Genomic DNA, 26,995 nt, shown 5'->3' with positions numbered 1-26,995 from the left:
AAAAGTGGAGGGATTTCATCAATAGACAATACAAGAAATGATAAAAGGACATTCTTCAAGCTGTAAAGAATGCTTATTAAATAAAAGAATGCTAATTAATATCTTAAAAATATGTAAATGTGTAATAGTGACTGGTAATGGTAAATATATAGTGAAACAGATTCTCTGATATTGCAATGGTGATATTCAATTCACTTACAACTCTAGTTTAAAAGTTACAAAACAAATGTATTAAAAATAACCATAGCTATAATACTTTGTTAATGGATAAATAATATAAAAATATGGAAACTGTAACATCAATAACCTAAAATGTGATGGGGGAGAAGTAAAAGTATAAAGTTTCTGTATGTTCTTGAAGCTGTAATCAGCTTAAAATAGGATCTAAGATATTTTATATAAGCCTCATAGTAACCAGAAAGGAAAGAAATCTGTAGTAAATACACAAAAGATGATGATGATAAAGGAATCAAAGTAAAACACTCCAAAAAGTCATCAAATCAAAAAAGAAGCCAGCAAGATAAGAACAAAAGATCTACAAAACAAGAAACAATTATCAAAATGACAACAGAAAGCCCTTACCTATCAAAAATTACCCTAAATGTAAATAGCTTATATTCTCCAATCAAAAGACAATGATGGAATAAATTAAAAAAAAAAGATACAACAAAATTCTGCCTACAAGAAACTCATTTTATCTTTAAGGACACACATAGATTAAGAGTGAAGGAATGGGAAAAGATATTTCAAGCAAATGGTGACTAAAAGAAAGCAGGGGTAGTTATACTTATAGCAGACAAAATAGACTTTAAACTAAAAATGGTCTAAACAGACAAAGAAGTTCATTATTTTTGACAAAGGAATCAATCCAGCAAAAAGATATAACAATTCTAAATATGAACCCAACATCAGAGCACCTAAATACATAGAGCACCTATTAACAGAACTAAAAGGAGAAATAAACAGCAATACAATAATAGTTGGGAACTTTAATACTCTAAACAATGGATAGATCATCCAGACAGGGAGAATCAATAAGGATACAGTGGACTCGAAAAACACTATAGAGTAAGTGGACATAATAAACATATACAGAACATTTCACCCAGTAGCAACAGAATACACATTCTTCTCAAGTGCACCCAAAGCACTTGCTATGTTAGGTCCTAAGTTAGGCAACTAAATAAGTCTCAACAAACTCAAGACAGAAATTGTATCAATTATCTTTTCTGACCACAATGGTATGAAACTAGAAATCAGTAATGGGGGGAAAGCTGGGAAAGTCACAAATACATGGAAATTAAACAACACATTCCTGAACAACCAATGGATGAAAAAAGAAATTTAAAAGATGAATGAAAACATATCTTGAGACAAACTGAAATGGAAACACAACATATTAAAACTTACGGGACGCAGCAAAAGCAGCTCCAAAAGGAAAGTTTACAGCCAAAACCACATATATCAAGAAAAATAAAGGTATCACATAAACAATCTTCACATCTCAAGCAACTACAAAAAGAACAAATGAAGCCCCAGCTTAGCAAAAGGAAGGAAATAACAAAAAATCAGGGCAGAAATAAAATAGCGAAAAAGAAAACAACAGAAAAGATCAAGAAAATGAAGAGGTGGTTTTTTAAAAGATAAAATGGATTCTAACAGGTTTGAGGTGTAGAGATAACAAGCGCTGGTGAGGATGTGAAGAAAAGGGAACCCTTGTGCACTGTTGGTGGGAAAGTAAATTGGTACAGCCCCTATGGAAAACAGGATGGAGCTTCCTCAAAAAGTTAAAAATAGAACTACCACAGATCCAGCAATTCCACTTCTGGGTATATATCGGAAGGAAAGAAAATCACTGTCAAAGAGGTATCTGTGTCCTCATGTTCACTGCAGCATTATTACAAAGGCCAAGACATGGAAACAACGTATGTGCCCATTAAAAGAATAAAGAAAATGTGATACACACACACACACACACAACGGAATTTTATTCAGCTGAAAAAAAAAAGGAAATCCTTCCATTTATGACAATATGGATAAACCTTGAAAGCATAATGCCAAGTGAAATTAAGTCAGACAGAGAAAGACAAATACTGTTATGGTCTCACTTACACGAGGAATCAAAACAAAACAAAACCAAACCAAACCCAAACTCATAGAGAGCAGATAGGTAGTAGGCAGGAGTCAGGGGAGGGAAGAATGGGTAAAGCTGATCAAAGGGTACAAACTTCCAGTCGTAAGATGAATAAGTTTTGGGGATGTAATGTGCAGCATGGTGACAATAGTTAACAACACTGTTATTTGGAAGTTGCTAAGATAGCAAATCTTTAAAGTTTTCACTAAAAATAAATAAAATAAAAATACAAATAAAAATTGTAGCCACAAGGGAGGGTATAGCTCAAGCAGTAGAGTGCATGCTTAGTTTGCATGAGGTCCTGGGTTCAATTCCAGCACCTCCATTAAATAAGTAAATAAATAAACAAACCTAATCACCCCCCCTCCACACACACAAAAAAGCTCGGTAGTAGAATACATGTTTGGTATGCACAAGGTCCTCACTTCAATCCCCAGTACCTCCATTAAATAAATAGATGAATAAACCTAATTATCTACCCCCCTGAAAAAAATAAAAATTTAAAATAAAAAAAACTGTAGCCATGTCAGATGATGAATGTGTTAACTAAACTTACTGTGGTAATGACTTCACAATATATACATGTATCAAATCATTATGCTGTACATCTTAGACTTACACAATGTTATATGTCAATTATATCTCAATAAAGCTGGCAAAATAGAAAAAACAAATAAAAAAGAAAGTTTTACTGCTACTTCTACAAAAACAAAAAAGTTGGGTTGGAATGTATGTCTTCTTGGTCCAACATTTCTTTCACTTCAAACTGCATCTTTAATTCATGGTTCATAAAATATGGAGGTATAATTAATTAAAAGAGTAGCTTATCTTAAAGCAACATTACACGGTTTACTTACTTGATGGTTCATGTGTGGACATACATGCAAGATGGAGACAAATCTGTATGCACCCTAGCAAGACTACAATAGTTCTTGGTAAAATGCTGGTATTGAATGATTGAAAATATACAATCACCAGGTAAGCTGTTGATTATAGCTGTACTTATTTAAGGAGGTGGTAAAAAAGGGCTATGATGTGAATAGCCAAATATTTTCCTATGTTAATACATCTGAAATTATAAAGTAAGTCAAAAAAGGATATGATTCAATATTTTAGAATCTACTTTATGGTTTATAAAGTGAGACATACTGTATAGTTGATAGAGAGCTAAGCTGACAGTTTTCTGAAAAAGTAGATAGCACATGGGGACAACCATTACAGATCAATTAGATGGTAACTACAAGCATACTGTTTCATTACAGATTGCTCCTAAAGTTCTGAAGTAAGACAGCCCTATGAATTTCTCATTCATATCCAAAACTATCTTTGTTAAAGTGTAATGTGTTGATTGAATATTTCATTTTCACGCATAAATAGAAAAAGGAACATAGAACAATGTTCACTGGCAAGGGGTGAACTGGAAAATGGGTCAGAGAAGTTCAGACAGTAAAACAGAAGGGTGATAAATGGTAAGCTGTCAGTAGGCTGATTATCATTAGCTTTTATCTAATCTTTCCTTTGTCCATTGAAATCTCACTCACACATAACAGGGGCACATATCTTTCAGATTTCAGTTGCGGGAAGACAAACAGAGCAGAAAAAACTTATGAAAGGAAATCAATTTTAACAAATTTAGTTCCTGAGCTGAATATTATTCTACACTAGTTTTGTTGATAAGCAGGAACACACAGTAGGGGACAAGCACAGGCTCCAGCGTTGCACATGCATGGGTTCCAATCCCAGTTCTCCCAATTGTCTTTTTTAGGAAAGTGGCTTACCTTTCTGAGCCACAGTTTAGTCATCTGTGAAACGGGGCTGATGAGAAGATTCACTGAGAATGTAAAGTAATGCAACAGTGGGTACTTGAAAGTTTATGGCCTTCATAGTTCATCCTCAACTAAAATTATTAAAACCCAGATTTACTGATGATAGTTTGTACCATCAGGCAGAATTAACATGAAGATTAAATTATTTTGGTATGGTCAAATATGCAACAAAATGGGCTGTTTGACATGCCATTTAAAATGAGGTGATATTCTATAGAAACAGAAAAATCAAAAGAGAAATATTGGAGAAACAGAGGAACAAAGAAAAGAACCAGAGATCAAATGGTGAATATTAAATCAGATATAAATATAATTAGTCTGTAAAAATTCTATAAGGGTGAAAACTAGCTGATTAAGGGCATTCCTCATGGTATGCAAGGAGATAGGAAAAGAGTATCATGAAGTAAGTTCTACAGGGGTAGTCCATAAATAGGGGGAAAAAGCAAGAAATAATGTTGTGTCAGATGGTATAGACAACTAACAGTTTAGTACGAAAAAACACCAGCACACACTCTGTGAGTGTTCAAGTCTGTTTTTTTATTACCATAACAAAGAAACAATGAAGCTTAACCAAGACTGAGACATAAAAAAATTAATATAAAACCTAGAATAAAATGTGAGATGGCAAACAAATCTGAGATTATACCAAACACAAAAGATAACGCTAATCTCTTATACATACTAAGAAAGTGTTCAGTTTATAAGAATATACTCTTCAGCTGAATCTTGGATTAAGAAGTTTATTGTTGTCTTATAAACAGAGACACTGAGTTATCAGACAATTGAATATCAAGTCCTTATCACCATCCATCCCCCTCATCAAATGAAATTGGAATTTATCAATCTAAAATTTAACTGTAATTAGAAAATAGCAATCATAACATCTTCAAAATGAAAACAGCATTAGACAACATCTAATTTTTTTTAATGGAGAAATCAAGACCTAGAAATCAACATTTTAAATTAATTAAGGAAAATAATTTGATATATATTTTTAAGGTACAGTTAAAACATCCAGTTCTAAATTATGAGGTTCTTTCCCCACCTTTGTCTTTTGTACAGTGCACTGATTTTCTGATGATTATGAGTAAACCCAAAGGCCCTTTCTCAACAGCCCATGTCCACAGAATGTGTCTTGTGATCGAATTTCCTAAACATAATTGATTATGCCAGGATTGGGCAGCCAACTCTCCATATGATGAATCCTGACACAAAAAGATGAGCTAGGTCAACTAGAATTCCTTTCTCAGAAATTTAAACAGGAAGTACTAGGATCATTTATCAATTACCAGTTCTCAAAGCAGAAGCTAAAAGGTCATGATGTGGTAGGCAGGTGGCCATCATTAGATTCCACATGCAAGACAAAATTATAAAGGGGTAGGAATTGTAAGCAAGCAGAGAATGGACCAGCACAGAGAGAAGCAAGGAAGCACTGAGCAACATTACATGGTTCACAAGAATGAGAGTGTCTGCTTCTGGGAGCCGCCTTGCTTCTGAATGGCTTTCTATGTGCACAAATGACTTAAAATAAAGCTCCTCCTTGCTTTTAAGACAATCTGAATTACTCTTTCTTCTTTGGAACCCAAAGAGCTTAATCAGAATAGAAATAGTAAATAACTATTTAAATATATAATCACATAATTATATTTGTATTATATAACAAACTATTCCCAAGATGTATTTGCTTTAAGTGAAGGAAATGAACTTTTTAGGGAGTCCTCTAGGAACTGTAGGGCTGGTATAATGAAGGCAGCAACTTTTCCCCAGATTATGCCATTAAAATGAGCAGACCCATCAATGTGAATATAATATTGAAAATTTAAAAATTTTTACAGCAATGGAAAAAAAGACTAAACTTTTAGAAAGCAAAAGAATTATACAGGAAATTATACTAGAAAATAGTAAATGATAACTATTTAGATTAAAAAACTGTTTTATGATTTCAGAGATCTAGTCTCAGACAGGGGCCATCCTGATAATTAAAGAAGTTTTACTTTTCCTTACAGAATGGGAATTATTTATGGATTCTATACTTGTGATCAGTTTGTTATGGTTTTAATACCCTATTTTGTATGGGAATAATTTTTAACAATGCTATAACAACAAATTAACATTAAAACATTTCAATGTAAAGATACACAGAAACAGTAAAACTAATACAAAATTTAAAATAAGAATACTAAATTTTTCTTTTTTATAAAAAATATTTCAAGCATCTCTCATCAACTTCCTAATTTTTCAAACATTGATGTATAATTTTGGAAATATCATTTAAGAAAAAAATCAATAAATAGCCTAATTAAACCGTATGTTGAACTAGAAGAAAAAATCCCACAAGAATATAAAAGCCAAAAGTAAATTAAAATGAATTTTAGATAGAAAAGAGGGTCTATAATTCTTCTACAATAGTTTTTGAGACTTCTGTACTATTAAGTTCTGATTCAATAATCATAACTAAAATATTTTAAACAAAAATTACTTACTAATGTATAAAAATTTTTGACTGCAGAAATAAATAAATGAGCATAGAACACAAATAATTTAAATTTGTCATTTACCATGGACTGAACTAAAAAAGGTTCACGTTTTACTGCTTTTCATTTTGCTAGTTATTTGTGTCATACATTTTACTTTTTAAGAAAATAATTTATAAATCATTTAAGTAATTTAAAATTAAGATTTATAGAAAATAGTAAATGAAACCTGTTCACTTAAAACTAAAAAAATTGTTAGAATCATCAATAAATTTCTTCTTAATATATTTTCTGCCTAACAAAGCTAATGTAATGACTAAGATGGGGTAGAAAAAATATGCTTACAAATTATTGTAACTTGAAACTAATGGTATAGTTCTGTGTGTCTAGTCTAGGTAGATACCATCTATGACCATATACTTACTACAATTGGTAGGCAAAGTAGTCTAATGAACTTCCTTAAAAGTACACACTATTTCTATTACACTAAACTGATTCTTAGAAAAATAAATTCACTTGTAGTAAGGCAAACATCTCATAAATCATTTTCCTGGAGTAGAATTGGGGACATAGAAAGCAAAATCCTTGTCTTAAGGCACATAATATTTCAATTTTAAGAAAAAAAGTGTCAACTCTGCATTATACATTCTTGCAGGAGTAAAAATGCATATTCTAGAAGGAAGAAACTTCAGAAATTAAGTCAATAAGCAAACATTTATTAGGCACTCATATTTGCTGAATTTTATAGCTGGAAGCTATAAATACAATAAAGGTCTGGAAATGCTGTACCATATGGTTAAGTCTATTTTTAGTTTTTTATGGAACCTCCATACTGTCCTCCATAGCGGCTGCACCAATTTACATTCCCACCAATAGCATAGGAGGGTCCCTTTTCCTTCACACCTTCTCCAGCACTTATTGTTTGTAGACTTTTAAATGATGCCCATTTTGGCTGGTGTGGGGTGATACCTCATTGTAATTTTGATTTGAATTTCTCTACAGTAAGTGATGTTGAGCATGTTTTCATGTGCTTGTTGGCCATCTATCTGTCTTCTTTGGAGAGATGTCTATTTAGGTCTTCTGCCCAAATTTTGACTGGGTTGCTTGTTTCTTTGTTATTAAGGTGTATGAGCTGTTTGTATGGAGGTTTCTTAAAAAACTAAAAATAGACTTACCATATGATCCAGCAATCCCACTCCTGGGCATATACCTGGAGAACTATAACAATTGAAAAAGACACATGCACTCCAATGTTCATAGCAGCACTATTTACAATAGCCAAGACATGGAAACAACCCAAATGTCCTTCAATAGATGACTGAATAAAGAAGATGTGATATATATCTCTCTCTATAAAAACAAATAATGAAATACTACTCAGCCATAAAAAAGAATAAAATGCCATCTGCAGCAACATGGATGGACCTGGAGACCATCATTCTAAGTGAAGTAAGCCAGAAAGAGAAAGAAAATGCCATATGATATTGCTCATATGTGGAATTTAAGAAAAAAAGGACACATAACTTAGATGACTGATTTCTTGAATATGTGTAAGCGATATCATATGACTGGATTACTGCATTTTGTTGATTCTTATTTTGTGGTTGGCTTTATTCCTTTGATAACTATATAAGTTTAAAAAACTGTTCTTAGAAACAACGAACAGTAGTACATATATGTATGCAAACTTAAAAAAAATTTTTTAAAAGATAAAAAAATTAAATAAAAATCTAGAAAGAGAGGGATGAACTAGGAAATTCCTAAGATTCCTTTGCTATTAAGTTCAACAATTCAGTATGTGGCTAGGTATTTTGATGAACTTCATTCAAAAGAATTTGAGATGTATGAGAGTTTCTATTTCCCCAAATCAGAAAATGGTAATTTTAATCTGAAATCACAATGCTATCCTGGTTACTGAGCAATTTAAACTCTACTAGAATCTCACTGGAGTGTGACTGTGCAGATTCTGTTTTACAAATAAAAATTGCCTGCTGTGCACCTGGTCAGCAAGTAACACCACCAATACAAAAGCCTGCTAGCTGACTAGGTTATAAGGTTAAAATAAAACTAAGATTTTTATTAGAGCCTTTTTCTTTTTATGCCTCAACTTTTTATTCCTCTATTGGCTCTTAAGCTTCCACATCAAATTCCTACATTAACTCTTAAACTACTATACCACTATTTTGATTCTGAGCTTACTATCTATGGTAAAACAAGACTCCAAAAAAAATCTCCTACCTTTACAGATTCTCCACTGCTTGATCCTTGAGTTATGGTGGGGGTGGTGTCAGGCCAGGGGAAGGATGGTATTTGGGGAAGTGACACAGACACTTGAACTCCCAGCCACAGGGTAACATGGGGCTTTAAGACCAACTGCCTCCTACCATGGGTCTTTTGTGCCATGATGAGCCAAAATAACACCACAAAAAAAGGAGTGTCAGAGATCTGGGGCCCTTGCCCTAGTTCTTCTCTGCATGAAGAACTGGCTGGGCAATCCTGTACAAACCATTTACACTCATTTGGTTTATTTCCTCATTTATAAAGCAACTAGAGCCCATGCTCCTTTCAGCTTCTAGAAATAAAACATTTAGTAAATATTGAGTCTTGTCATATTTTACATACAAAAGCCAGCCTTACTTCTTTTTTTATACTTGCTACTGAAATTCTTCAAGTCTTCAGGGAAACTTGAATTCAACTCAATTGTTCAAGTTTAGTTCTGGGACTACTAATTATCTGAGTGAGAGCTTCACGTCATTTGATTCTTTGAACAAATATGTGGGCTCCTGCAAAAGAGCACAGTCCTGTGCCAGGCTTAGGTCATTTCTTACCTAAGTCACATTCAACAATAAGTACAATCTTTAGTTGAAAATGTTATATACAAAACATTTTCATCATAACTCAGGTTTCTATCCAACAGAAGTCTTTATCCATTATCTCCTCAAAACTGTAAAACAGTATCAAGCTAAAAATCCAACACAGCATTCTAACTCCTGCTCTGCAGCACCTGTGGTTTCAGTGATTCACTGTTTAATGCTCTTTCCCTACATTAAGTCTCCTAATATTTTTCTAATAAAGGGTTGACAAGCAGCATTTTATGAGCTGAAACAAATTCTTTTTGAAACATAGATCAGGACTCTTTAGTCCATGTCCATATATTGCCAACTAAACTTTAGCAAGAAAGAATTAACCAAAGTACTTTATTTTACCTTTCACAACAATCAGCACCAATAATCCTGAAAACATATCATTTATGCCAAAGTTTGATAAATTTTACATATGAAGTTTAAATATCTTCAGTTTTCTTATTCTTTCTCCTGCTCATCAAAGTGACGTATTAAGTAACCTCTCATCCACCATTACAAAGAGTTATAATACAGATGTAGAAATTTAAAATCATCCTTTTGATTTAAGAATCATTTTCTCAGATCTATATATGTGACTTATTTGCCCACTTCAAACAAGGAATTTCAGATTTTTCCATGCACTACATGGTAATAAGCACTGTAGTATGGAGCTTAAGAATACAAACTCTGGAGTTCCTCAGCTTCACTTTGAGTTCTTGCTCTGCCACTTATTAGTCATGAAAAGAATAATTAACCTATGACCTATAAAATGAGATAATTAATAGTACTTCTATCTCATGGGGTTGTTATAAGGATAAGATGGCAAAGTTCCATTAAAAAAAAAAAAACCTTCTCTTTGTCTAAAAAAATGACAACCAAATGTAATATAAAACCCTGGACTGGATCCTGTACTGGAGGAAAAATGTTATAAAGGATGTTAGTGGGACAAGTGGCAAAATTATAATACAGACTAAAAAACAAAATTTCCTCAATTTGACAACTATATTTAGTTTCAGAAGAGAATATCCTAGCTCTTCAGGTACATACCTTAAGATATTAAGGAGCAGAGGGACAAAAACCTACTCTCAAATGGTCAAAAAAATAGTTAATTGCATGTGTGTGTTATGATTGGGGAAGAATGTGGCAAAATGTTAAAAACTGGTGAATCCAGGTAAAGTGTATATGGAGTTCTCTCAAGTATTCTCACAACTTTTCTCTAATTTTTAAAAAACATTTTAACTTTAAAAAATTACTTTAAAATATCTTAAAACCAGCTCTGAGCCTATTTACCCTCTACTACTGCTCAATTTTTCCATTCCCTCCCATTCGTGGAAACATCTTGAAAGTTGTATACAGTCACCATGGGCCCCTTCACATTGCTAAACCCAATGATACCTTCTCGGCCTCATCTTAATTTCTCCAGTGTTGAAAACTGCCAATAACTCTTTCTTTCACCTCTTAGCCTGTGGCATCACATCTCCCTGGTTTTCCTTTTATTTCACTGGCTGCTCTTTGTCAGTCTTCTTTGCTGACCTCCTCACCCCTAAATACCCTAGGCACCCTTCTCTTCTCTCTGTCTAACAATCTCATCCAGTTTGTGCCACTAAACAGCACTCTGAATTCCAGGCTCAAGTATCCAACATCTTATTAGACACATGCACTTGTTTGTTAAATGGGCATCTCAAACTTTGCTGGCTAAAACATAACTCTTCATTCTCTTTCCCATCCCATTCAAATCTGCTCCTCCAGTCCCCTATTATCATGAAGTGCTACTTGTGTTGATCTAGTTGTTCAGGTCAAACAGCAAGGAGTCATCCTAGATTTCTCTTATATCCCACATTTAAACCATCAGCCAGTGCTGTCAAAATACACTCTGAATCTGATCACATCTCAACTCCTCCACTGTCTACACTAGTCCAGATACCATTTTCTACAAAAGCATGGTCTACTACAATTGGTTTCTCTGCTCTCTCTTTCGTTCACTTATAGCCCATTCTTTGAGACAAGCAGCAAAAAACGATCATGTTAAAGCTGCAGTTAAGTCATGTCTTCTCTCCATCAGAACTTTCCAATGGTTTCTCATCACACTTGAAAATAAAACCTCAGATTCTTACCATAGCCTACAAAATTGTACCTAATCTAGGATCCTGCCTATCTCTCTGAACTAATCTCCTAGCAGTCTCCACCCCTACTTCCACTTTGTTCCACACTCATTTTCTCGGAGTTCCCTGATGTTGTTATGCTTTTTCCTACCAAAGAGTCTTAGTTTTGCTTGCTCTTTCTTCAAATATTCATATTGCTTCTCCTCATTCAGATTGCTGGCCAAATATGACATTTAAGAAAGGCAATGTTCTCTTCCATCTTTCCCCACCTCATTACTTTCTATTTCGTCTCCCTGCTTTAGTTAGTACCTATTTGTTTTTTTCCCTTTCTCTTCATTAAAAGAATCTTTAAATGAAAAAATAATATTCCTGCTCCTCATTTTATAAAAAGTAAACAATATAGATGAAATTTAAGTTCCCATCCAGCTCTTCTAATCCTGGTCTCCTCCCCAGAAGTACTTTAATATTCATTTGATGTGTATCGTTATAGAGCCGTTTTTTGTGCATTTAAATAGTATGCTTCTGTAGAAATAAAGAGTTCTATTTCTGGTCTATAAAAACTCATTCAAAATATGCCTTAGCTTTCCTATTTTATAATTATATATTTTATACTAAGCTCTATTTTATTACTAACTACAGTATGATTTATTGATAAACACTTATTTTATTTACAATTTTACATCATTACAAGTCATTCATTTAATAAATATTTACTGAGTGCCTACTATATTCTAGGCACTGTTCTAGTTGCTGCAAATATGGCAATAAATAAAGCAAAGATCTTTGTCCTCTTGGAGCTTACACTTACGGGAGGAGAAAGACAATAAACAGAATATTTAGTGCTAACTTCTCTGCAAAGGCCCAGAGAGTAAGTATTCTAGACTTTACAGATGATGTGCAGGCTGAATACTAAGAATATATCTGCTGTATACTCTGTTTTTGATTTACAACCCTTTAAAAAAATGTAAAAACCATTCTTAGCTCATAGGCTATACAAAAACAGGCCATAGGGCAATGGTGCTCTAGCTTGCTGACCCCCTCCCTGATAGTGTGTTAGAAGGTGGTATGTGCTATGCAAAAAGTAAAAAAGAATCCAGGATAAGGGGGAGAGGTGGAGGTAGGATGCAGTATCAACAGGGTGTTTAAAGAAGGTGAGATCTAAAGTAAGGCCAGTGAGCAAGGAAAGAAAGTGGTAGGTAGTAGGAAATGAGGTCAGGGAGGTAAGAAGAAAGGGGAGAGGGTTGGGCAGATTATGTAGAGCCTTGTGGGCCATTGCAAGGATTAGATTTTCTCTGAGTGAAAGGGGGAGCCATAGCAGAGATTTGAAGAGAGAAGTGACAGGGACTGTTTTACTTTGTAAAAGGTTTGCTCCGGCTACTATATTGAGGAAAGACTGCTGGGAGGGGCTAGGGTAGAATAAGGAGGCCAGGTAGCAACCTATTTAAGTAATCTAAAGAGATATGATGGTAGTGGTAGTGGCAGGGTGATGGTAGTGGAGAGGGTGAGGCATGATAACATTCTGGATGCATTTTGATAATGTAGGGGAAAAGAACAGCTTGTCCTGAAGGAACAGATATAAAGAGTCAAAGAAAAAACAAAGTCAAGAACAACTCCAAGATTTTACCCTGAGAGTGACATTGTCATTGACAGACCAAAATGAGAAAGTATGGATAGAGCAGGTACTGGGGAGGAAGTTTAGGAGTTAAGTTCTGGATGTGCTGAGTTTGAGGTCTATCATTAGATATTTAGGTACAGATACTGAATAAGCAGCTGAATGTATACGGAATTAGGAAGAGAAGCTAAGATCTAAATTTGAGCATTGCTATCATTTAGATAGTATTTAAAGCCATGAGACTGAATGAGATTACCAGTGGAATGAGTATAGACAGAAAAAAACAAAAAACAAGGACTGAGTCCTGGGGCTAACACTAAGAGGTCTGTGAGAAGAAAGGCAAAGAGAACAACAAGGAGTCAGCACTGAGGGAGGAGATAAACAGGGGTGTGAGGTATCCTGCAAAGCAAAGAAGAAAGTGTTTCAAGAATAAGAGAAATAGCTGTGTCAAACGCTGCTAACAGATCAAGTTAAGATGAAGAGAATCAAGGACATATGGCACTTGGCAACATGGAAGTTATTGGAGAACCTAAGGAGCTGTTTCAGTGGGAATGGTGCAGACAAAGGCCTGACTGGAGTGGGTTTAATAGCGTATGGGAGGAGAAAAATTGGCAATATTAAGTATAGACAATTCTTTCAAGGAATAATGCTGCAATAGGAAACCAAAATATGGGGAAACAAGTGAAGAGTGGATCAATTTTTTTAAAGCTGGGAGAAATAATAGCTTATTTGTTTGCTGATAGAAATAATCCAACAAAGAAAAAGAATTGATGTGGAAGAATAGACGCTGTAGCAATGTCTTGAGCAGATGAGAGAGGAGAGAGGATGAGCTCTAATACAAAAGCAGAGACAAGAACATGAACAGTTCACCTTAAGTAACAAGCAGGAAGATAGCATGTATTAACACAGATGCTAGTAGGTACACTGGGTGGTCGGCCTGAGTGGAAGTGTTCTGATTGCTTCAATTTTTCTTAACAAAATAGAAAGCAGGGTCATGAACTGAAAGTGAGGACTGGAAAAGACATATTGAAGTTTTGAAGAAAAGATGGTATGAAATAGTCACTGAGGAGAGCGGGAAAGTGAAGAGACCAGGAAAATACAGTACAATCGACAGGCAGCATTAACAACTCACTTGAGGTGTAGGGTCATGTGTCATTTTGTGTCTTCTTCCAGCCATACTAAGTTACATAGGGGCAGGTGCAAAGAAAGCAGACAGCTGGCTTTAACAAGGGCGTGGCTCTACTAAACAAGTAAAGAGCAGGGGGACTCTCCATAGGAGTGAATAACCCAGGAATTTAAACTGCTTAAAAAAGGAAGTGAAAACATCAGGAGGATGTCAGGGAAACAGAAATAGGACCAATGGATTGGCAATTCCATTGCAGGTCAAAAGAAGATTAGGGCTGAGATACTAACTATAAGGAGTGAACTACTAGAATAGAAAGTATGGTCACAGAGTAGAACACATGAAATGGTAACCGCAGAGGGACGGCAGTTATTGACAATGCAAAAAGGTATCACTTTGGGAGTGAGTGACTGAGATGGAGTAGATGGGAAGAACACTGGAGGAAAGGTCTAGGAAATGAGAGGCCAGGGTACTGGAAAGATCAGGTATATTCTTTTTAAGAGTCTCATGCTCTACCGACTGAGCTAGCTGGGCAGCTGCCAGTATATTCTTTTCAATTTCAATATAAAGACTGATATGGTATTGGAGAGAGAGCGACAATGAACAATGGAGCTAAAATAATTGAGAAATGAGGATGAATGACCTGAAGGTTAGTAGTTGATAGCAATCATGAGGGGTAGCAGTTACATAATCAGATGATATAACCCAAAATGGAGGATTCTTGGGAAGCAGTGAGAGAGAATAGATTTTGAGACTGGATTTTGTGGATGATGGACTATAAATTCCAGAGGGCACAGTGCAGAAGATAAATGGTGACCTGCAAGTCTGGAGGTTCTGTGGCTATTGAAAAACACCCTTGAACACATGATTCCTACTATACTCATGTGTTTCTCTAATGAATGGAAATTGCTTAGGCTGAAATTTTTTTTTAATTGAAGTATAGTTGATTTACAGTGCTGTGTTAGTTTCTGGCGTACAGCATTGTGATTCAGGTTAAAAATATTTTTATTTTAAAATTAAAATGGCTGTACTGATTTATTCAGTGTTTGAGTTTCCTTATAACCTTATCCATACACACTAGCAAAATTTTATCACTTTAACCAACATGATGGATTAAATAAAAAAACCTTCACTGTTTTACTTAGCATTTCCTTATTGGTGGATAGAGCATTACTTCATGTTTATTGGCAAGCTATACTTCCTCTTCTGTGATTTTGCCCATTTAAGAAATTGAGTTCTCTTATTAGTTTACAGCACTTAGAAATAACCTATTTTTCTATTTTATTCTGCTCTTAATGACTCACACAAATCAATGTAAATTTCTCATTTCAAATCTTTCAATGGCTTATGCTAGGGCAACACAAGCCTCAGTAGGTATCTTGTCCTAAAATCCTTCTATGATGTACTAGAGATCGGCTAATTAAAGCGCACCAGTCCAATCTGGTCACACCCATTTAGGTTCCATACTATGACTGCTTTTGCACTACAATGGCTGAGTTGGTACTGTCTACAAAGCAGAAAATACTGTGTGGTCCTTCACAGAAAATGTTTGTGAACTTCTGCTCTATATCTTTTAGGGCCCCTGAACGGCTCAGTTTCAAGAACCCAGTAGGTTCTTACCTTTGCTCACATAGTCTTCTAAAGTGTTGTTCCTATTTCCCCTAAATGGCTAAGTCATTTCTCCCACTCCCTCATAGAATCTATTACTATTCTAGTCCTCCTTGGTTCCTCCAAAGATTTGTATCATAAAAGCTTGTACCCACACTTCACCACACTTTCTTGTTTACGTATCTTTCTCTACACTAGTATCTAAATCTCTTGAGGACAAGTGACAATTACAGCACTAAAAACGCTCACTGAATGAATAAATGGTACACGAAATCCTTCATAATTCACCATCTTTCCCATCATCTTCCTTTGCTTCAGCTAAAATTAACTGTATATTTTTACTTCATTATTTTTCAAAAACATTTCTAACAGCAGACTAATGATCCATGTTTTATATTTATTTGTTTATAATTATGGTGGATACCACCTATTCCTAGTCATTTACTTGCATCTATTCAGTACGTTCAAGATTTGCTTAAGCATTTCTCTACCCTAATTCTTTGCCTAATAAAGACAAAAACAATGCAATATTGGCCTTTCTGGGATCAACCTTTTCATCTATGGTGGTAACATCTGTAACTGAGGATTCAGGGACTTCACAGATAATTATTTCACTATTGGCTTCAGAGTGCTTCAAAGTCAACTATAAAATGCAACTCAAAATTTTTTTGCTTTAGTTTTCAGTATAAAATTACTCTCACACATCTTATGGGTAGTCTTATTCTCCTTAACTGGAATGGAACATCTCAATTTTTTTTTTTTGTTTATTTTTCTGTTAAGACTCCTTTGCTAGGGATTTCACTAAAATAACATATTTTTTCAGTTTACTTTTTAATGGGCCTTTGTCACTTCTCTTAACTCCCAAATTTGATAGATTTGGTTTGTGTTGAGGTCATTACTAAAAAGTGTTTCACCCACAAAGGCTTGCTGCAATCTTTTTAGAAACTAGCTTTATATATTCGTTACCAATTACATCTCATCCAGATAAGGGTTTTTTTTTCCCTTTTTAAAATATATGTGGATAGTTGAGCCCTATCTGATTTACCTTGTAAGTTACTCATTTATTTCCAGCTCACTTACACTATCTTAATAATGCGGTCTATGATCTACAGTTAGTAGATTCACTGTTACAGTGAATTATAAGATTCACTATAAGATTCCATATTCATTCAAAGTACACATATTCATTGTAAGATTCTGAATATGTGTATCACATAAAACTTTACAAATAAAAGACTATGAGCTTTGTGATTAGGAAAATCTAGATTCAAATCCAGCCTTGAACACTCTTGAGCCTTTAGGCAAAGTACTTACCTATCTATACTTCAGCTCTCCCATCAGTAAAATGGAAGCAACTCCCATGTGTAAATTTATACAGGGCTAGGGTAATGAGCATAATGTATGTAAAAGTAAAAATGTATACTAAAGGTCTACAAATGATGCATAGTTTATATACAGAAAACAACGTTAATTCACTCTCTCTTCCTTCCTATCTCAAGCAATATGGGTGATAAGTGCTGTGCTCCTTAATTTAAGTCCATTATTAAATTCTCTTAAGTAAAAGCAGTTTGGCAATGTAGACCATGAGGTTTGGATTTTCATACACTCTGACCCAGTATTTTCACTTTGGGGAATCTATCTTAATGAAATAATCTGAAACACAGAAATTGTTTTATGTACAAGGATTTTCACTTTAGTGTTTCATGTAATTGCAAAAAAAAAAATAGAAATTTTCTAACTATCCAACGGTAATATGTTTAATTTTGAGAAATTCACACAAACGTTATGTGGTCATTTAAAAAGATGCTGACAAAATAATTTAATAGCATGAAAGAATGCTTATGGTATTGGTGAAAAAAAGTAGAATGCAAAATTAATCATAAAGTCTCAATTGTGTAAAAATCAAATAAACTGAAAAAAAAATTAGAAGGAAATGCATCAAAGGGTTTATAGTAAGTATCTCATGGTCCTGATACTAATGATTATTATTTTACAGTTGTTTTCTATAGTTTTCTAAAATATCAATGATTATGACAATGATGATGGTAACAACAGTTATCATTTATGGAGTATTTACTAAACGCCGGGTCCAGTTCTAAGAGCTTATTGTATTAACTCATTTAATCTTTGTAAGATTAATTTCTCAGAGTATGAGAAAATTGAAGAATAGTGAGATTAAGTAATTTGATCAAGGTTACATAGTTCATTACGGAAGGTGCCAAAATCTGAATCCAAGAAGTCTGGTTTTAGAGTTCCTGTTTCTAACTGCTATATGCCACTGAAGAGATTTGCTTTGTTTTAAAATTTTAACCATCAACAAGGTATATGTCAATTCAAATTTTGTGGTCTTTCAGGTATCAGCTTTCAACTTTCAGCTTCCTTTCAGTTCTGAGTTCAAGTATTTGCTCTGCCATTGGGTGCCATTTTGGAACAAGACATAGCCACCATTCTTATATGGGTTCTATCTACTCCAGAAAATTCCAAGACAAATCTGCACCTCTATTCCCTGTTCCAGTATCTCATTTAACCATTGAGACTCTGGAATTCTTAACACTCTTACTTATTACTGACAGTACTTCAAAGAATTCTAGTAAGGAGGCCTTGGAGCAACCAAACATGGCTTTTAGAACTCTTTCTACACTAACACCCATCCATGTAACTACAAATCTACAGTTACCACCTTTGTAAAAATATGTCTTCCACTGTAAAGTTCTCACCCTCTGCAACCCAGGAGACTCCTCTTACCTGCCAACACTGACCAGATATCTACTATAGCACTGGATGAGTGGAACCTACTAAGAAAGATCTCCAACATCTGGGGAATTTGTCTCTGATCTTTCCTTTCTGAAGGTGGCATTATTCTCCACTGTTTTTTTAAAAACTTCATCAGTTAATTAATCACTTTGATTTTTCTCAGCTTTCTCACCCTTTTGCTGGTAAACCAATTTTTTTTTTTTTTTAAGGAACAAGATCCTTTTGGCACTAATACGTAGTCAAATATCAATCCCAGCAAGAAATATTCATAATTTATACCTTGGGCAATAAAAATAACTTGTACTTATTGCTGTGTTCTTCTCTGTAGTTTGTGTTTGAAATTTATTTTATTACGTATGTTACAGGTTTGGCTTCCTTTATAACCAAATTCCTTTTCTTTTCTTTTTTTCCCACAAATTCCTTTTCTTAAAAACAGTATCTGCAGAATCCAACATGGTTAAATGCAAGCAATTCTAAACATCGTACATTTATATTTCAATGCAGCTCACTCAGTATTTAGAAAAAACGAGTTTATGTGATGGCTTTAACATTATACAAAGAAGAAAAACTAATCATAAAAACAATGAATACAACAACAAGTGTTGATAATGGAAATATTCTCAACCAGAACTATATATATATATATATATATATTTACCAAAATCTTATCCTGTTCACAATATATAATGGTAATAAGCTTAATTACTTCAAAAGATTTTTATAGATATTTCAGTGGGAGGAATTTAATAATTCCCTGAATACCTAGGATGAAGATGTAACCGAAACAAGGCTGATCTGGTGGGATACACTTTAAGGAAAAAGAAAATGGAGCACTAATAGTTCATCAGGCTCACATTAAATTAAGTCAAGTAAAAACAGGACTGACAAACTGTTACGCATTTATGTATTGCATGTGCTGTGGAGTAAAAATGAAATCTGCACCTTTCTCTTTTGCAGTTTCAAGTTTTTAACTTGGCAGAGTCATTCTTTAAGAAACATGGAGTGCTGGGTAAAAGTGGAAAACAGAATCGTTTCTCAAAAAACGGAATCCTCCCCTGCTTCACTATGTGTAACTTATTTAACCATTCTAATATGAAAGCTTTGATAAACCAGAGAAATTTTAAGTCTAAAAGGAACTTTTGTTATCCTAAAAATGAGGATGCGAGGACAGCCATTTTACAACCTTACATTTCCAAATATCTATTACACAATACAATCTGCATTTCAAACATTTCCCCTTTAGGTTAATTTTTTTTTAAAAAAAGCACTACTTATGGACTTATCATTTGAAGTCATCTGCGTCAAAGCAGGACTGTTACTGAGCTGCTTAATACAACTGTCAAAATCAATCTGTGGATAGTCTCGCAACTTTAAATTTCCACATTTATACCTGCTGAGGGACCGAGTTAATTAGTGATTGTTAAGATAACGGACTTAAATTCTAAGCAATCCTTGAAAAACCCGATTGATTTTAAAAATCAGGAAACAAATAGCAGGTGATCGTTTTTCAGGGAAGAAAGCCATTCCCAAAACAGATTGCGGCAGCGGGTCTGCTTCTCAGCAGCAGTTCCCTGTTGAGTGTTTGCGTGGGAGAAGTACAATGTAGGGCAGAAGTGCAAAAAATATAAACCCACGCAAAACCCGTAGTTACAAACATTAAAATCATGTAAACATGTCGTGAGACCAAGAGGTCCCAAGGGGCGAGAATTGCCTGGAGAAAGCGAGCAGCCAGCTGAGAGTGGAGGCGATGGTGTGTGCGGGGCCGGGACACCCGGGAGGGGACAAAGACGCGCCATCCGGGGCAGCGCCCGATTGTGCCCAGAACTGGCCGGAAGCAGCTGTCCCGGGGCAGCGACTGCGGCACCCAGGGACCTCAAACGCTGCGGCTTAATGGTCGACGGCAGAAGCCCCCGGGGAGCAGACCCTCTTTCTGCTGCCCCTAACGGGCTGCTGGCATGACCTCGGACACCTGAAGAGCCGCCGCCTGCCCCCTGCCCGGATCCCAAAGGACGCCCGGGCCTGCAGCTGTTGGGCTTAGAACCGCGCCGCCGCCGCCGTCGGGCTCCAAACGGCCGGGCGGACACTGCGAAGGCGGCGGGTCCGGCGCCTCTCCCCGCGGCCCGTCAGGCAGCTTGGAACAGCTTGCCTCCGCTCCCGCCCTCCAGTCCGGGGCCGCGCACCCTCACGCCACCTACCCGGTCCCACACCATCCCAGAGGCCTCCGGCGCTCGGGCCCTCTGCCGAAGCGGCGCAGCCTCCCGTCCGAGACCCGAAATGGCTGCGGAACAAAGAGAATCTGGGCTCCGCCGAGCGCCGGTCCGATTGGCCGGGGGGCGGGGCTCGCCGCGGGAACGTTCAGCGGCGGTCGCCTTGGCAACGACGGCGGGGCTGGGAAAACCGCGGCCTGGGCCTGCCGAGCCTACGGACCTACGCCCGGCGGCGCGCGGCAGTGGTTTCTAAACCGGTGCTGCCGCCTCAGGCCTCGGCCCGCCGCCGGGCTCCCGCTCGCGCCCTCTGCGGCCGGCACGCGGGCCCGAGCCTCTGGCTCACAGGAGAAGCCGCGGCGGACGCTGCTTTGCGCCGTGAGGCCTCGATCAAAATGGCCCTGTAAGTGTGGCTGCCTAGGGCGGTCTAGGGCTCCTAGCACGATGACCCGACCCCAGCCTAACTTCCATACCTCAGAACCGCTTCCAAAGTGACAGCCCTGCCCAGGGAGCCTGTTTAACATCGAACATGCCGCATATCCCACAATAATGCAGTTCCATCATCTCTGGTAAAAAGCAGAAATGGCTTCAGTGGATACACAGGGTGGACGGCTGCCCGCTAGTATTGCAGGACAGGCTTCTGAGGTATGCTGTTTATAGCATATCAACTGCTCCGTGGTAAAATTAAATGACTTTCAAAATTAGGTTTTACGGTTTTATGTCTCCAGGTGTGTATTCATATAAAAGTGTAGTTTGTTGCTCTTAGAAATGACAAGTTCTCTCGGTAACCGGCCGTCATGAGAAATTAAAATGTCTTCTATTTTCTGAAGAGAAAATAATTCAAAATGGAAGAGGTAGACATTTTTTACACTCAATTACTATAATGGTAGTGAATAAGTAAATATCAAGATTCCCTTTCCCCACGTTATTATTCTATATAGATTTAATATGTTATTATTTTAAATTTGCATAGCTAGATAATTATTTCCTAAGGTGATGAAACCGATATTTTTCCTCACATGATTGTGTGTAAAAATGCCAGCAGTTTTGACTACCCTATTTGAAAGTGCTGTATATGTTATGTTTTTAAAATGTGTAGTGGTTGTTGCCTTCCAGGCATATTCTAGATAAAATTATAGTACCAATACTAGAAAGTGTTTTTATACTGAGACATCTTATTTGTTAACAGTCTTGTTAATAATTTTCATTTCCAACAACAGTTATTTTACAAAAGAGTTTATTTTACTTAAATTTTGAATATAAAAGGACCATTTGTATCATTAGGAAGTTGAACATAGCAAGAAAAATACTTTAATTAAAAGTCATAATTATGATTTCAACATTGTCTAAGTTAAATTTAATAGCAGTTGAACACGGTAGTGTACAGGAAAAAGAGGCTCACAAATTGGAATAGATTACTAAGAAAAAAGTTATATAAACCCTTATAAATGGTAGTTTAGTATATCTGCAAGGAAATTTATCCAGAATATGTATATTTATCCAAATAACAAACAGGGTTTACTTCTGCATTTGAAAAGTTCCATCATGGAATAGAGAGCCTTGCTCTGTACAAATCAGGGTGTCTATGGTATCTGTATTCTACTTTGCTAAAGAAAAATAACAGGAATACTTTTTAAATGTATAGGATTAGCAAATAGTGACAGATGTAAAGAACTGCTGATTAAGCAATTAGTAAGGAATTCACCTGGTTAATAATTTTGAAAAAAATTGAAATGAATTGGAAAAAGGTGAAGTATTATTTACTGTATGTAGGAAGATTTATTGGCCAAAATCTTTTGAAAGAAAAAAATATTGATTGGCAAATGTTTTGAAATTGAGATTAGGCAAATTAAATATCCATTCTTTTATAAAATTTAAATGAAAGTGAATCAAAATTTTAATATAGTTCTGCATTGAATAAAGACATACTTAGAAATGTAGCCCGTTTTATCTTTATCTTCGAGGTTAAATTAAAAATACATGTTTTAAACAGTAAATCTTCTGACCATTAACAGATTTATTAGCACAGCTTATTTTATTTTACATTTTCTGTTATTTGTTTTCTCTTGGCACAGTTAGCACATGAAATAGCAGCTACCTAGTAGTGTTTTCTCTTTATACCCAAATACAGTACAACAATGTTCATGTGGTAAAACTTTGAAGAATTGCTGATATTTTTAGTGACATATACTGAAATTAAAAATAGTAAATAAACTTTGAGTTTAACCTAAAACTTATTACAGGTATCTTATATGTTAAATTTCTGTATTAAAATTAATTTCTTAGGTAAAAAAATTGACCAAGATAAAAATCAAAGAATAGTAGAAATTACAAAATAGCATTGAGTGGAAAACATACCTATATTTTCACCTTGGAAGGAAAAGATGCTTACTCTGTCAGATGTAGCATTTTCATTGTCAAAACAAGCATGAAGCTGGGAGGCAGACGGCCTGTCTGCAGATGCTGGCTTTACCATTTACTAATGCTTTTAGTTCAGTCTTTCTGAGCTTCACTTTCCTTGTCTTAAATAGGATTAAATAAGATAAAGTATATTAGGCTCATTAGCCAAGTGCCTGGCAGATAGTTAGAGGGCAATAAAATATAGTATCGCTGGGTATTAATACATGTAAAAGAGCAGATGTTTGAAAAGAGGAATGGTTACTGAAAAGAAATTGGTCTGGAAATCCAAAAATTCTTAAATAAATATCTTTAGTAGTTATTTATTAGTATGTGTATAGAAACAGTAAGAGAAGTGAAATGATCCGTTAGATACAGGCAAGTTTCTAAAATGGAATACTTCTGAGAAATGTTTCCATTTTATACTTCTGGAAAGATGTGGGAATTCTCATTATATCCTTTAACACTAGGCAGTTTAAGGAATTGCCTTCCCTTGAAACATCTTCAGGTTGGCATTAAGGAAAAAAACATTTTAAAAAATAATTATTTAGAGGAATTTAATTGAAATTTTGGAAGAGGACAGTTATAGTCAATATTCAGAAATGTGTAGATAATCCATAGGCATTTCTCATTTAAAGCAAACCCAATATATAGTTTGAATACACAGAAAAGATAAATAAGTAAATTATTATTAACTGGGAAGGGATTAACTTCAGAGTTCCTTTAACTATTAATATCTCCTAGTGATTGAAATATGATTCGATTTATAAGAAGTTCTACTTAGACTTTTGCTTCTGGGAAAGTGGAGTAGACCTACTTTTCTCTCTTCCTCTCGCTAAGTACAACCAAAAACCTTTAACATTACACGTAAAACAAACATAAGACTGAGAGATGGAGAGAAGACAGACCCATTAGGGCGCTGGAGACCCAAGAAACATGACGGTTAGTTCCCTGGGCTTTCTTTTTGCCTCATGTGTCTCAGACTTGAAACTGAAGAAGCTGGCAACCTGAAAATGCCAATGGTGCAGACAAAAAAGGGCCCAACAAAATAGTACTATCTCTAGCTGAAGAACAGGAAAAGGGCAATATAGCAGATAGAAAACATTTAGACAATAACTGCTCTACTCCAGCCAAGAGCTACAGAAGAAAATTGTGACCCCTCACTCTATTCATGCCAGCAAAGGTCTGGAAAAAAAGAATCTAGACTTACCTTCACCAAGCTGTAACAAAGTGCCTCAACCCCACCTCCCCTCTGGTGTCAGAGAAGCTTAGGTAGGGAGTCAGGGCTTTGCTCCCCACTGGCCTCTCATCTTGGGTGTCAACGGAGGCCAAATGGGAATTTGGACTTCTCCACCAGCCTGGTAGTAATGAGGTGGTGCCTGCTTTCTGCCCCTACTTCCTCTTGCAGGGCTGTGTCAGAAGAAGCCAGCTGAAACAAAAGATTTAAACAAGATCTAAAATCTTACGTAACACAATGTCCCAAATGTCTAGATTTCAATTGAAAATCAATTTTCATGTTAAGAACTGGGAAAATTTCAAACTGTATTAAAAAAGACAATTAATAAATGATAAAACCAAGATGACAGAGACATTAGAATTATCTGACAAAGATTTTAAAGCAGACATAAAAATGCTTCAAGTGTCAAGTACAAAAACACTTGAAACAAAGAGAAAAAACTAGAAAATCTCAGCAAAGTGATAGAAGATATAAAAAAGAACCAAATGGAAACTTTAGAACTAAAAAATACAGTAATCAGAATTTAAAAACTAAGTAGATGGGTTTAAAAACACAATGGAGGGGTACAAGGAAAGAATTAGTGAACTTGTAGATAGCACAATAGAAATTCCCAGTCTAACAAAAGACAGAAAATAGATTTTAAAAAAATGAAGAGTCTCATGGAGTTGAGTGACTATAACAAAAGATCTAACATTCATGTTATCAGAGTCCTAGAAGGAGAAAAGAAAGAAGTTGGGACTAAAAATACTCAGAGAAATAATGGCTGAAAACTCCTGAAAGTTGACAAAAAACATAAACCTACAGATCTGAGAAGTTCAGCAAATTTTCAACAAGGAGACCAAACAACGAAATGGGGGAAAGACAGTTTTCAACAAATAGTGCTGGGACAACTAAGTATCCACATGAAAAAGAATAAAGTTGGACCCCTACTTCACAGAATACACAAAAATTAATTCAAAATGGATTATAGGTCTAAATGTAAGAGCTAAAACTATAAAATTCTTTGAAGAAAACATGGAAGTAACTTTTTGTGACCTTGAGTTAGAAAAAGACTTCTTAGATATGAGATCAAAAGCATAAGCAACAAAAGGAAATACTAGATAAATTGGACTTTGTCAAAATTAAAATTTTTGTGCTTCAGAGGACACCGTTAAGAAAAAAAATGAATACTACCCACAGAATGGGAAAAAATATTTGCAAATCACATACCTAATAGGAGACTTTTTCTGGAATAAAAAAGTCTTACATCTCAATAAAAAGAGACAAAAAACCTAATTGAAATGGACAAGGGATTTGTATACACCTTTCTCCAAATGAGATATATAAACTGCCAAAAAGCATTTGAAAAGATACTCAACATCATTAGCTATTAGGGAAATGCAAATCAAAACAATAAGACACCACTTAACACCCACTCAGAGATCTGTAATAAGAAGGACAGATAATAATAAGTATTGGCAATTGTAAGTGGAAAAATTGGAACTCTCATATATCACATGGCATGGAGGAGGTATAAAATGCTGCAGCTGCTTTTGAAAACGTTTATTTCTTCAAATAATTAAACATAGAGTTGTCATATCATATGGCAGTTCCACTTCTAATGGAAATGAAAACATATATCTACACAAAACTTGTGCACAAATGTTCATAGCATTATTTGTAATAGCCAATAAGTAGAAACAAATCAAATGTCCATCAATTGATTAATGATTAAACAAAATATAGTATATCCATACGATGGAGTACTAATTGGTATTTAAAAAAAGGAATAAAGTACTAATATATGCCACAATTTGAATGAATCTTGAAAACATTTTGCCAAGTGAAAGAAGCCAGTTACAGAAGACCATATATTGTATGATTACATTTATATGAAATATCCAGTATAGGCAAATTTACAGAGACAGAAAGTAGATTAGAGGCTTCCAAGGATTGGAGAAGGGGAAATATAGAGTGACTATCAATAGGTATAGGATTTCTTTTTCGGGAAATGAAAGCAGTCTAAAATTAGATAGTGGAGGTGGCACAACCCTGTGAATATACTATAAAATACTTTATGGTAAACTTTAAAAGGGTGAATTTTATGGTACATAAATTATACATCAATAAAGCTTTTATTTAAAAAGAATAAAGAAGATGAATGAAGCCCAAATGGTGCTAATCCAAAAAAAAATCCATTCCAAAGGAAAAAACATTGAAAGGAGGGAGCAAGAAATGATGCGTTACCAATAAGATAATTTGAATGACAGTGGATTTCACATCAGAAACCATGGAAGCCAAAAGGAAATAACACTGTTTTTGAAGTGTTGAAAGGAAATAACTATCAACCCAGAATCCTATATTCAGCAAAAATATCCTTTTAGGAATGAAGGGAAAATCATGACATTCTCAGATAAAGGAAAACTAAGAGATCATGTCATTAGCAGACTTTTCCTAAAAGAATGGCCAAAGAAGTATGTTAAACAGAAAGGAAATTATAAAAGAAGGAATATAAAAATATTGGGAAGAAAGAACAAGTTGAGCAAAAATACGGGTAAATATAATAGGTTTCCCTTCTTCCTCTGAGTCTTCTAAATCATATTTGATGGTTGAAGCAATAATTATAACATTGTGTGCTGTGGCTCTAAATGTATGTAGAGGAAATATTTAAGACAATAATACTATTAAATGGAGAAGGTAAA

The 26,995-nt window shown here is 35.3% G+C and overlaps 1 protein-coding gene across 1 annotated transcript in view; it reads right to left on the bottom strand.

The window, feature by feature from the left end:
• TNPO1 (transportin 1) overlaps positions 1 to 20,804 on the bottom strand; it is an 85,480-nt gene extending 64,676 nt beyond the window's left edge. The window contains exon 1 of the mRNA XM_032474007.1: positions 20,672 to 20,804. Within this exon, the coding sequence (XP_032329898.1) occupies positions 20,672 to 20,686 (15 nt within the window). The 5' untranslated portion in view covers positions 20,687 to 20,804. The remainder of the gene's footprint in view (positions 1 to 20,671) is intronic.
• Positions 20,805 to 26,995: the final 6,191 nt, after the last annotated feature.

The sequence above is a fragment of the Camelus ferus genome, chromosome 3, assembly GCF_009834535.1.
Source record: "Camelus ferus isolate YT-003-E chromosome 3, BCGSAC_Cfer_1.0, whole genome shotgun sequence".
Lineage (NCBI taxonomy): Eukaryota > Metazoa > Chordata > Mammalia > Artiodactyla > Camelidae > Camelus > Camelus ferus.
This window is presented reverse-complemented; position numbering and strand designations above follow the sequence as displayed.